This window comes from Pseudoliparis swirei, chromosome 13 (genome assembly GCF_029220125.1).
Source record: "Pseudoliparis swirei isolate HS2019 ecotype Mariana Trench chromosome 13, NWPU_hadal_v1, whole genome shotgun sequence".
NCBI lineage: Eukaryota > Metazoa > Chordata > Actinopteri > Perciformes > Liparidae > Pseudoliparis > Pseudoliparis swirei.
Genome location: NC_079400.1, coordinates 7809858 through 7823473, shown reverse-complemented (window position 1 = coordinate 7823473; position 13616 = coordinate 7809858). Strand labels below are relative to the sequence as shown.

At 45.8% G+C, this 13616-nt stretch overlaps 1 protein-coding gene across 1 annotated transcript; it reads left to right on the top strand.

The window, feature by feature from the left end:
- The first annotated feature begins 4325 nt into the window (after window positions 1-4325).
- On the top strand, window positions 4326-13523 carry trim8b (tripartite motif containing 8b). Its single transcript, XM_056429482.1, has 5 exons — window positions 4326-6844; window positions 10605-10700; window positions 10811-11076; window positions 11191-11306; window positions 11413-13523. The coding sequence occupies exons 1-5, from the start codon at window positions 6239-6241 to the stop codon at window positions 12099-12101; spliced, it is 1773 nt and encodes a 590-aa protein (XP_056285457.1). The 5' UTR covers window positions 4326-6238; the 3' UTR covers window positions 12102-13523.
- Window positions 13524-13616: the final 93 nt, after the last annotated feature.

The window sequence follows — 13616 nt, the reverse complement described above, 5'->3', positions numbered from 1 at the left end:
TTAAAATGAAATTCAAAATAAAAGCCAGTGATATGTATTCGTATATACAGTGTTCTATGATGCAAACACATAGCAGGGTAACGTTAGAAGAATATTAATTAGTCAATAGAAAGAATAAATAATTCAACCTGGATATTTTAATGATGCAAACACATAGCAGGGTAACGCTAGAAGAATATTAATTAGTCAATATAAATATTACATTATTAGGTTTATTTATTTATTATTTATATTGATTAATTAATATTCTTCTAACGTTACCCTGCTATGTGTTTGCATCATAGAACACTGTAAATACGAATATATATCACTGGCTTTTATTTTGACTTTCATTTGAAGCACTTCCGTTCTGTCATTTTTGGTTTCAGACAGAAACGGAATACGAAAGTGGTTTTCCGTTTCTGGTTTCAAACGGAATACAAAAAACCACGTTATTTCCGTATTCCGTATTTTGAATGAAACGAAAAAACAAACTAACAAAACGTACACGGACCGTCCACAGCTCCTCCCCGTTAAAACGTGACACACATCAGTTGTGTGACAGGTCACGTGACGGTAGCATTGATCCGGTAGGAGGAAGGGGAGGGGAAGAAGGGCGAGAGGAGGCGGAGGAGGAGGAGAAGGGGGTGGCTGATGTTGCCGAGAAACTGCGTCAGGTCAGCCGGAGACAGCCGGATCCCGACAGGAAGCGAGTTGGTTCAGTTTCAGAATAAAATAATGTAGTTTAGACGCATTTCCTGATTTAACATGTGAGCCTTCTGTATCGTGGCATGAAGAGGCCACTGGTCTCCTAAGAACAACAACATTATATCCCCAAAACCATGGCTGGACAAAGTCCAGAGAGTCTTATCAACCAAATCTGCAGCTCTGTTAAGGTTTTTTTCAGACTCGTTTAGCTCCATATTTTAATGCCATGCCACTCCCAACGTCCCCGATCTCATCGACCTCGTTTGTTTTCAGCTTCAGTCGGCTAGCTGGAGGAGGAAATGGAACATCAAGTGACTAAACCATTTTTTCCCTTTCTCTTCGAATCAAGGTTCAAGGTTGTAGAGAGACAACCAGGGGGCTCCCTGGAGAGGGCCAACGAGCTGAACTGTGTCTTCAATAGGTTTACTTCACAGCCCTCATCTGTCCACCTCACAACACACCTCCCAAGCACCTCCCGCTCCGTCCCCCCTTGGTGAGCTGCCTGGTCCTGGTTCCAAAGTCAGACTTAATCTGACCTCAAGGACTTCCAACCTGTTGCCCTCGCATCCCAGGTGATGGAGAGGCTGGTCTTGTCCCACCTTCGACCGCTGGTGAAATCATCACTGGACTCTGCAATGTGCTTACCATCCTTGTGTGGGCGTGGACGACGCCATCATCGGTGGCTCTGTGAGAATCAACATCATCCAACCACTGCTGCTGGGCGAGAAGCTGCGGGTGGTGGTGGTCGAAGCGTCCACCGTCTCCTGGATCACTGACGGCCTCACAGGCAGAGCACAGGATGTCCGACTGGGCCGCATTCCGTCTGGGACGGTGGTCAGTGATGTTGGACCCCCACAGGGGACCGGTCTGTCTCCCTCCCTGTTCACCCTGAACACCACCGGCCTCCAGTACACCTCGGGGACGACGGCTCCACAACCGTGGAGAGTTCTGGGAGAGGATGTGCACGTGGTGGAGGAGGATGTGGACGTGGTGGAGGAGGATGTGCACGTGGTGGAGGAGGATGTGGACGTGGTGGAGGAGGATGTGCACGTGGTGGAGGAGGATGTGGACATTCCTGATAGGGGAGAATATTCCTGCCCACTGCTATTAAACTTTATAATAAATCACCTCTGGCCAGATCCTCCTCAAATGAACATCAATAAACCTTGCACTGCTGTCACTTTATACTTTAGATACACTGTTTACACTTTAATTTTTACATTTTCATTTCCTTTGTTAGGGTTAGGGGGTTAGAATCTAAATCTAAAATAGTCTAAAATATAAAGATAAATCTTAAATGTAATATGCCCCGCTATTTTATTGTGTTGTATATTTGTAAACATGTTTGCTGCTGCTTCATGTAATTTCCCCCTGGGGATGAATAAAGTAAAATCTACTCTAACAAGTTAGTAACTATGGCAACATGATGTCAGGGATGTGTGGCTGTTGTTCTGTTTGGCAACCGAGTGTAACTTCATCGCCTCGCGTCATTAAAGTTTCTGTGAAGAACTTTTCGCTGGTTGCAAAACTGTTTCAACACGATGCCTCAATGTGACCGGAAGTAAACGAGACCATCAGCGGGAAGATTGTCTATTTCTGTCGAGTTATTCTGAACGCTCGCCAGCTCCTCCTCCTGCAAAGGAGCAGAGCTTTGCCTTGCTGAGCCGACTCCACGCCGGCCTCAGGATCTGCTGCAGTGAAATTACAGGTTTTGTAAAGAGGATCTGGTGCATGGAAACACGACCACCTTCGTGGTGAAATCAACACAAAATGAAAGTTCCTTATTCAAGTTATATATATATGGTTATTTGGGAGTTTTTCCTGATCTGATGTGAGGTTTTGGGGCAGGGATGTCTATGTGTACAGATTGTAAAGCACTCCGAGACAAATTTGTAATTTGTGAAATTGGGCTATACAAATAAACTGAATTTAATTTAATTGAATATAATATTAGAAAAACACTTCTCTGTAGGGCAATAGCTCAAAACCACCGACAGCCTCTATACCCATAACAATAACATTCAATATTGCCTCTCTAAAAACTGTTTCAACACACATTATAGGGAAACAGTCACATGGGGTCCTGAGACCAAGATGCTACTGTGAAGCCTGGTAACAAAACCAACAAAATGTTTGGTGTGTTTGAAACACAAAGAGCTGGATACAAAATAAACATTTATTTTGCTGTTCTGGTGGATTGGCTTCATCTCAGGGTGACATGGAGCTTTTCTTTCCTCCATAAAGTGTGAAGCTACTAATGGAGCATGTAAAGAAAGTGCAGTGGAGGGAAAGCCTCACAGCTGGAGAGGGTCCACAAAAGGCCCACAAGTAATTATATGAAATTACAAAAGCCTAGAATGACTACCTGTTACTACCCCTGTGCCTACTTCTACAGCTGCTGCATTTATTTAATTACTTGTTTCTACATTCAAATTCAACAACTATTATAAAAGATATGATATGTTCACAATTCAGACTTACTTGTGACCATGTATTTACATGAAAGGTAAACGCTATAAAGCAAAGAACCGACTGTGAAATTCATCGCTTACTGGGATCTTTTAAAATGTGCATGTACTCACCAAAGTGCCGTCAATCATCTTCTTCTTTTGGAATTGGCAGCAGCCATCATCCGGAGTGCATTATCTCCACACTTTGCTCAGGCGTGTGGACTACAAATAAAATCTTGCCCATTAATCTTGTCTGTCTAATAGAAATTAATGAACCACTCGCCATGTCCTGAAATCCAACCTCCCAAGTGTTCCTCTCATCGAACACAACCCCTGGAACCATTGTTCACACACAAGTCTTCCTTATCACTTAACATATTTAATTTAAGGAGGGTGATTCAGCCTTATTCTATTCAAAAATGACGTCCCTTCTCTCTCTTTTGTCCTGACATACCTCCATTACCATATCAGATCGACTCATCGTACCCTTTTGATAGAAAAGGTTTCCTTCCTTGTATTTTGTATTATTCACTGCAGAGAAAACCTCCATGTGACGCCACAAATGAATTTATATAAAATATACTAAAATAGAAACTCACATTTTTGTTGTACATAAGATACATAGTATTACAATTTGTATACTCTAAGGCAGCTATAATACATATTTCTATATTAATAGTGGGTAACAGTGTTATATACTGTATATGATTTTTCTGGATTATTACTGACAAGTGTGTATGTTGAATTTTACTGCTGTAGATGTTTAAAGTTGTGCTAATTTGAGCTCTTTTAAACTGTTAATAGTTTAATATTAAAGCAATGCATCATGTTTATATACACACATATATAGCACATGTGTATATGTAATCATGTGTTTGTAGTGAAGTGAGTAAATGTACTTACTTATATATCCCCACTGGAAACGTTGTGTTCAAACTATAAAATGTATGTATATATATTTCCTTTGTCATTTCTATGCACAGTGGATGTTTTAGTCTTGATTAATTGTCTTAACTCAGTTTGACCTCAGGTTTTATTTTGAAATCCGTCCCCGGAAGTGGTCCGTGTCGCCGGTTTCCTTGATGCTGGTTTGGGAGACCAGTCCAGCTCGCCTGCATTCCTCCTCTCTCTAAAGCCTGACCGATAGAGACAGAGCAAGAAAGGAGGGGGGGAGAAAACACCGATTATTATTCTCATTCGTGTTGGACTTTAAAAGAGCCAGTCGCCACGCAGGACCCGACAGAGCCGCAAACAAACCCCCTCTTCAACCTGCTCCGGTCGGACCTACAAAACACGACAAAAAAATGGCGTGTATTTCCTCTTTAATAACGACGGGACTTTCCCGTTAACGTGCAGCTCAGCTGTCGAAACGAAGCTTTCGGAGAAACGGCCTCCTCACGGCGGATATCTCCCCTCTTTTAATCCTCCTTTTTTCTTTTCTTTTTTTTTTAATGAGGATTTTCAAGATGGCTGATGACAGCTAACAAGGACAGAGAGGCGACGTCCCCTTTAAGATTAGGAGGGCTTTTTTTTCCTCTCCCTGTACTCTTAATCAGTTAAAAATATATAACGTTATATATATATAAGATATGACTGCTTCTAATAAATAATGACCACAGCTTACACGAAGCGTCCTCTCGGGTTGATCTAGTGTTTCATCCTGTTACCTGTGCGCTGGTGAGGTGACGTCTAAAGGTAATTTACACCGTTTTATCCGAGATAAGGAAGTAGGGAAACACGTTGTTTGCTAAAGGCTGAGCCGACGAGAGGTGAATACGGTTGAGGCCACTGGGTGAAACGGTCATCCTGATCTTTGTGTGAGGATTTATTTGATATATGTGTCGGAGTGGGGGGACCAGGAGCCTCTGCAACAGAAGCCAACATTCCTGCGGATCCTAAAACCCTTTGTTTTGTGCGCAGGAGGTGGACTCGATTATTAAAACGATTAACTATGCAGTAAACGGGCTCGAGATCAGGGCTCCGGGGGTGATTTTTTTCATGTTTAATGAGATTACAAGGCCTTTGTTGTCGACAGAAACCTGGTAGGACGAAGAGAAGGAGCGAAGGAGGAAAAAAACCGAGGCCTTGTGTACAGATATGCGAGCTTTGCCACACAGCAGGCGTTATTCAGCTCGTAGAAATGTGTCTTTTTTTGTTGAATTGAAGGGGCTGAAGGAAGCCTGGCTGTCGATCTGACTCGTTGGACAGTGTTTATTGTCTGCTGCCAAACCGTCGCTGGTTGTGTGTGTGTAGTAAACTGCAGGTGGAGGATCCTCGGATACTTATTTGTGATTCAACGGACAAAAGCTTCGCGCTGCGTTGAGATTATTGACGGATTCAAGCGCCCTTGAGGTCCAGATTTTAAAAAATCCGGTTTCGTGTTTTTTTGCTGCTAAAAAGACTCTTTGTGTGGGTAGTAATCAGGGTGTGGGCCGGACTGGAGCAGTCTGTTTTCTCGTGGTTTTCATGCTTCGTTTGTCGGTCTGAATTTGATCCACAGTCGATTATAATCCGAAACTCTCAAGGTAAAAGGGCCCGAGCAGGCAGCGAGGAAGTGGTACAAGGATCAACTGTCTTTTCATGTGCTACACAGAGATTGATTCGGCTCGTGATCATACAAGTAGATATGTAGATGTTTTTCTCTGTGCCTCGATTGCATTTCATGGTTTTACCTGCAGCTGACAGGCTTTTAGCTTCCTGTAGGCCTATAAACGCACAGAGGGCCCAGTGTGTGTATGTGAGAGATTTAGAGGAAAGGAAAGCACCGTTTACTGTAATCTGTGTAACATCAGCTCCTGCTGTGCGTGTTGAAATCACCAAGGTGTTGTAATCTTTGCCGTCTCTGCTTACATTTTCTGGATTTTGTTGCCTTCCTGCTGCAGCAGTGAGCACTACTGGTCACCTGTCAGGGAGTCTCGTTTGGTGTGGTCACAAGGGTTGAAATATATATATATATATATATATATAGACTGATCTTTCAGGCTGGCATCGGGTTTGTTTAAACAAAATATTTCCCCCCCCCCAAGACTTGTGTCGAGCCGTGTTTTCCTGCGAGGACCGAGAGGCCTAAGGGTCCGGTAGAAGTGGGGAACAGTTAGTGTATGCCTGCCCGCACCATGATGTCCTCTGACATGGCTGAGACGTGGAGGAACTGTTTTGAGGAGGAGCTCATCTGCCCCATCTGCCTGCACGTGTTCTCAGATCCCATCCAGCTGCCCTGCAAGCACAACTTCTGCCGGGGCTGCATCAGCGAGGCCTGGGCCAAAGTGTCCATGCTGGTCCGCTGCCCCGAGTGCAATCACGCGTACACGCAGAAGCCGAGCCTGGAGAAGAACCACAAACTGTCCAACATAGTCGAGAAGTACAACGCCCTGAGCGTGGAGAAGCCCACCGCGCCGGCGCTGCAGTGCATCTTGTGCCGCCGAGGCCCGCCGCTGCCCGCCGTGAAGGTCTGCCTGCGCTGCAACGCCCCGTGCTGTCAGTCCCACGTCCAGACGCACCTGCAGCAGCCGTGCTCGGCCCTCGGGCACCTGTTGGTGGAGGCGGAGGCGGTGAAGGCCTGGACCTGCCTGCAGCACGACGAGTACAGGCTGTACCACTGTGAGGCCGAGCAGACGGCCGTGTGCCAGTACTGCTGTTTCGCCCGCTGCCACCCCAGCCACGGCCACGCGGTCACCGACGTGGAGCTGCGACGCAACGACATCAGAGTAAGAATCAAGTGTCCGACGCTAACGTTAACCAAATGCACTCTTCTTCTTTTTTCACTTCAGGGTGTAGCCGCAAGTTGACAATCGGGACATGAACACAATTCCAGCCGGTGGTTTGCCTCCATCGCTGGCTCTTTAAACAAGAAAGATGAAATGATTGGCCGCTTTAATTATTTATTCAATAGTTTACAAAATATACCGGCAACTATTTGATAATCCAGTAATCATTAGTCATTTCTTAAGCAAATAAAACTCTAAAGATTCACCGGTTCCAGCTTCTCTGATAGTAAACTAAATGTTTTCTGAAAAGGAAGAAGACATTTGAAGATCTCGCACTGCACCCTGGGAAACTGACGTGCGTTTCATAGACTAATCCATTAATCGAGAAAGCAATCGATTAATGTTTTTGCACCCTGCTCTCCGGTGGAAGATCAACCGATAGTTGTGGCCTTGCTTGCAAGAATTTGTCAATTCACTGGTGATCAATAAGTGTTGGCTAAGTGCCCACTCAAGCACCAAAAAGGATCTTCACACAAGCCAGTGAGGTCATTTTTATTTAGCCAAGCAAATACCACCAGAACAAAGGGCATATTATTGTTTCGGTTCCCTTCCTCCTGGAGGGCAGGAATCAATTCAGTCCATCAGAAGCAGAATTATCCTTTCTGAAACAATATCGCATTTTACAGGTTTTTCTTCCGCGCTTGTTCGAGTCTCTTGTGCATTTTTCCGTTGTGATCCTCTCCGACCTCCGTTCTCATCTGTCGGAATGACAAACAATGCAGTCGAGGGTGGAACAATGAGGGGCCCTCAGAGGGCCTTATCTCCCCAGCACAGGTGCATCCTAGCTCGGGGATCGCCAGTTGTGAAGGGGGGGTTTGGGAGTGGGGACGCGGGGAAGGGGGATTAAAGTGATTAGTCGCCTGATTCTGCAGTCGACTTGGGCTTTTTTTTATTAACCTCTTCCCTTCCTGGAGATTTGGTGCTGGCAGAGGTCGGGTTGGTTTTCCTCCCCCCTTCCTTTTTAAAGGTGGTGTGTGACCGTCCAGCTTCGTCAGAGGGAGAACCATGGAGGCCTCGCTGCTGACTGACTCATGTTGTTCACCCAACACCCGAATTAGATGTCAACTGTGTCATGCTAGGGTGTATTTCCTGCTGCTAATGCTATGACTCAGCTTCATCTATAGTTAATCGGTTGCCTGGGGCACAGGCGGGTGGGACCTGTTCTGAATATTAAAACTGTAAAAACAAAAATGAATAAGCCTTCACATTGACATCTTTTTCATTTTTAATCAAGATGGGGCGATAAGTAGAGCCTGATTTAACCACGCCCGCATGCTCATAGCAGACCCCTTTCATGGCAGACATTTTGACATCACATAGCGACGGCACAGGAGACATTAATTACAATACCGATGGCTCGGTTCAATAATGTTTCTTGGTTAGCTGGCGTCCACAGAACCAGGACCTCCCTTAAGTGGAATGCAGGCATCATTAAGTTTATTACGTATCCTGCTGCGTAAAGATGCCGTTATTAAACCGGTTTACTGCGTTAACATCTTGTAAATGTGTGTTGGCATTCGAGGAATAGCAGTGCGTTGAGCTAACATGCTAACATTTGCTATTTTGCACGAAGAGTACAGCAGCTGAGGGGGATAGGAAAGGCTTCAGGTAATGATTATTTATTATATAAAATGCCAGACTTTCTTCTTTTTTTTAAAAATTGCCATTCTAGTTTTCCACAGTCCAAGGTGACGCCTGACTGAGAGATTGAGTTCAGCCCCATTGACCCTCATGGTAGTGACTGTGACTTCCTCCATGTTGAATGTAAGAAGAGTGAACCCCTTCTCCACACACACCACCCTACAGCGACTGCCCCACCCCCTCTTTCTCTTCACATCCGTCAGCCCCCCCCCCACTAAATGCACCTCTCACACTAGCCAGTACCGACCTCCCCTCTGGCCCTGCTCTCCTGCTCTGGTGGCTCTGATGGAAAATATGCTGTTGTGAAATGACAGCTGAAGAGCACCCTCCCCTCTTTATAACCCCCTCACTCCCCCCAAAGGTATCCCATACATGTAGTTGCGACCCCCCCCTCTGGGACGCTTGGCTCCTTCGACCCCGTTTTTCCTCTGGCTTCTGCTCGGAGCCCGACTCAATCAATCAGCACAACCAGGTCACAGTCCTGGATCTAACCATGCCATGTGTGTCTCTGTGTGAGGAGGGGGGGGGGGGAGAGATATCTAGGGCAGTGGTTCCCAACCATGTGCTACCGAGGCCCAAGACTATGCAGGTTGTCATTCCTGTTGAGCTCTACAGCAGCTGATCACCTCATGAAAAACTAGAACGGGCACTCGGTAGAGCGCATATCTTCGCATATCACAAGATTGGGCATTGAATTATGAACATTTTGGCATTAGTTGCATGCCAATTGGACAAAAATGTATCGTGCTTTGGTAAAAAAAAAGATGTTGACCTTTCCATGACCTTGACCTTTGACCCGATTGATCCCAAAATCTAATCAACTGGTCCCCGGATAATAAACAATCATCCCACCAAATTGCATGCGATTCGGTTCAATACTTTTTGAGTTTTGCGAATAACACGCATACAAATAAATAAATAAATAAATACACGGCGATCAAAACATAACCTTCCGGCATTTTCAATGCGAAGGTAAAAATCAGCTGCCCTCTTGAGATGATGATGATGATGATGATATGTGAACAGATCGGCAGCCTGTGAAAAACAACTGCATTTTAACTGGTGGGATTACAGATGAATTGAAGGCCCTTTTTAACCACTGAAATATTTGAGAAATACAATTATACAAGAATATTGTATAAATATTTCTTAAATGACCAATAATACTATTTATATAAAGTGTCTTTTGACAAATGATGTGGTCTGTAATTTATAAACGATACAAAGAGAACAAATAAATACACCGACTGGTTCTATATGGAGGCTAACGCACTCGCTGAGGTGGTTACCGTTGGACCTGTGAGCACGTTGGCACAAAGCCTCCCAAAGAATGAAGACTTGTTTGTTTGAATCTAGATCATTGCGGCAGTTCCACATTATTTAGTGCTGTAATATGTTATCACCATGCTTCTGTCCTTTAATGTTGATTGAGGATTATTCATATCACATTAAATATTAATAACATGAAGGATTAGCAAATCTGTGTCAATGACATTCCTATTCTCAGACTTAATGTCGGGAGCGACATAAAGAATCGCTGCTCTCATATGGAGCCTTTAATTACCTTTTTTTTTACAATTGATTTTGACCTCAAGCTCACCCAGATGGGCTTCTCGGCTTTGCCTGAGCAGGCGACCGCTGTTCACGCGCCGCCGCCGTCGTCCTGGAAATAACCAGTGTTGTTTCCACAACATTGCCAAAGCTCTCTGGGCGCCTTCCACCGCGTGAATGCAACTTTCTTACAGAGTACAAGTACTGAGAGAAGAGCGGCTGGAGCTTTTTCTGCCTCGGTATGCCCATTCATCGATCTCTCCGCTCGCTGCCCCCAGCTCCCCCAACATTAGTCCTCGCTCTCTAATGCAAACGCAAAATAGCTGTTTGTTGCCATGACGGCACACCCTCCCTACTCCGCCCGCCCACCCTCACAGGGATTGTGTGTTGGTTGGGAACTAAATTAGCCGGCTCCTGGATTCTCATATCTCCGGTGTGGGGAGGGGATGCTAGCCGAGGTCACCAACCCCTTAGAAGCTGAAATCTTTCTTTCTTCCTCACCTCGCAGCAAAGCCTGTTAAGGCAGCAGGAGCGCGTGGAGGAGCGCGTGCAGGAGATCGAAGAGCAGCTCTGCAAACTCGACTCTGACAAGTGTGTGGTGGAGGTAAGTTGTTTTTAACACCCTGATTCTTTGGGCCGTCAGGAAGCACACCTACACGGCGTTGATGCAAAGGGCCATTTGAGTGGCTTGTTTGCGCGTGTGTTTCTCCACAGGACCGGGTGTGTGAGCTGAAAGAGGAGGTGCGCCTGCAGTACCAGCGGATGCACCAGCTCCTGGAGGAGGATCTCGGTCGGACGCTGGAGGCTCTGGACCGGGCTCAGGCTCGGTTCTGCCAGGAGAACGCGGCCCAGGTTTTGGCTCTGGGCGAGCAGCGCCACGAGGCCCAGAAGCTGCTGAGCTCCATCCACACGGCCTTCAATAAGGCGGAGGAGCTGAGCTTCATGAAGAACACCAAGCCGGTTAAAATACTCACAGACAGGTGAGAACCAAGTTGGATTTTTTTTTTTCGGGTCGTTTTTTTTCTGTTTGGCCTGTGGGTCCAAACTGACGTCTTATCTTACATCTGACATGGCTCCTGGCATTTCTTTTGCAGGTCTCAGGCGTGTGTGGGCAGCAGCCTCCCTCCTTACAAAGTGGGGAATCTAAACTCTAAACAATTCCTATCTGAAATCTCAAAAAGAGAGAAGAGCTTAAAGAGAACGCTGGAAGGTAGGATAAAAAAAGACATTTCATCCGGTTTTAATCCCGGACATTAATGCGCTTTTTCTTTTAATAACCACTTTTCTTTTCTTTCACACCTTTTCTCTTCTCTCAGTCCCCCTTACCCCTCCCTCCACCTTCCTGCAGTCTGTCCCTGCGTATTCCAGCGGTCAGAGCTCCGGCTCTGGAGCAGAGAAACGGAAACATTCCACTGCCTTCCCAGAGGGGAACGGCAACGTCGGAAAGACCGCCACTCCGGGTTTCAAGGACTCCTCCTCTTCTTCCTCATCGTTAGCCAAACAGCCCTATCTGGGCTCCGGCTCTGCCTCCGGAGAAGGTCAGTCCACCAATCAGCAGCCTCTGGGCCCCTGCGGCCCGCCTCACATCGGTGAGAGCGGCGGGACAGGAAGTGGAAGCGGCTCTCTGACCAACCACCATTCAGGCTCTGTGTTCGGCTCCTCGCACTTTCCTCCCGGAGGCAGCGGCTCCTCGCACTCCTCCCAGCAGGCCGTGCTGCCTCAGTATGGCGGGCGTAAGATCCTGGTGTGTACGATGGATAACTGCTACTGCTCCGGCGTGCCGTCGGTGTCGGGCCACCGCAGCCATCCCTCGTACCCGCGCTCTGGCTCTTTTCCCTGGGTCAGCACCCAAGACTACCCCCCGCCTCCCGGCCTGGCCTCTGGAGGTCCGTCCATGCAGGGCTTGGCAGTGAGGGACTGGATAGACGCCTCGCAGACGCACAGACACGCAGATTTTTATGGGCTGTATGGGCAGCCCTCAACAAAGCACTATGTCACTAGTTAACAAAGTAGACATACACACACACACGCACACGCTTGGAAATAGAGACATGCACCAAAATAGCACACCGTTACCGTCTTATTAACCGGAAACAAGTTAGAGTATACACACATTCAAATATTACGATTTGTCAACACACACACACACCAATCTAGAACATGTACACACATTCGGGGTCAGGGTTGATCTCTTGTGTGTTTTTATTTTCTTCTTTTCTTTATTTTCAGTCAGTGTTTCATGTAGTGTATTATATGTAAAAATGCAAGCCAACACGCTCACTCTGGCACAACTTCACTCAGCGTTTTACACATGAACAAGAGAGGCCTCAGAGAAGATGGAGACATGCATCCTTTTATTATTTATAGAGCAGAAGATGGATTGATAGAAAATCAACTTTTGTTAGAAAACGCCTCTTCGGGGCTGTTCACCCACGACGCTAAAGGAAAAGAGATGACAACCGTGCAGTGTTGAGCTTTCCAGTTTAGCGCCTCATGTTTCTGTGTAATCACCCTCTAGTCGGACTGAGATCAATTGCCTTATTTTATTATTGGCATCATGTTTGTTTTCTTCTGCCCGGCTCACTTTGTTTGGTTTATCCTTTTAAAAGAAGGACTCTCGTTTTCATGGCCATGGCACCTCATCCCTTCTTTGCCGAGTTCAGGGATGGATCGTACGGCTTGAACACAAAACGCTCTTCCATGGAACACCCACAATGCACTTGTGGACGCCTTGTTATGCCTGGACTACAGATGCGGACCCACAGAGGGACACTGGAGCTGCATCTGAAGGGCCGGTTGACCCTGGCCCAAAGAGTTTTGAGGATTTGGCCCTGACGCTGAGCACTCCCCTCCTGCTATCAGGCTTCCCATCGGACAGAAAACCGTCTTCTGACAAAGACTGTTTCCATTTAGTAATTACTATGACTTTGTGTTATTTGGTACATCTGTAGGTGTCATGCTTGTCTAGAGACTTTGATTTTAGAGGAAAAGGCAAGACTGGACAGACCAAACCAATCAAGCATCTAAAGGATCTGATGATGCTGTAATTGTACTTCCTGCAGGGCAAAGATGTCACTTCCTCTCAATAAGCACACGAGCTCTTGGCTTCCTGTTTGCAGCAGAAATCATGCAAGGAAGAGTTTTTTTAAGCACTCATAAGAAGAACAATGGGGGGGGGGAAATGTATGCAGTTTTTAAAATGAGTGTATGGAAGAAAAGAAGGGTGGGAGGAGTTTTTTTCATCTAGTTTTTCTAAAAGATCAAGACTGGACTGCGAGATGTAAGCAATTGTCATCCTAAAAAGGAGCAACGTAAAGAAAAAACAACAACATAAAAAGTATCTTTTTTTTGTACATATTTTGTGAAATGGAAAAATTACAGACGTGATTTGGAGAAGGGTTCCAAATAAACAAACTCATTAAAACCAGTCTGCTGTCAATTCTTTTTTCATCTTCTTTTAAAGGATAACGGTGGTGATGCTCAACATTTTAGTGTTTGTACATTTGTCTACGATCTCCAG

Coding starts and splice junctions, on each gene's coding strand:
- trim8b (XM_056429482.1), top strand. CDS start 6,239: ATGCCTGCCCGCACCATGATGTCCTCTGACATGGCTGAGACGTGGAGG. Junction 6,845..10,604: donor TGCGACGCAACGACATCAGA/GTAAGAATCAAG, acceptor CTCACCTCGCAG/CAAAGCCTGTTAAGGCAGCA. Junction 11,307..11,412: donor CTTAAAGAGAACGCTGGAAG/GTAGGATAAAAA, acceptor CTCTTCTCTCAG/TCCCCCTTACCCCTCCCTCC.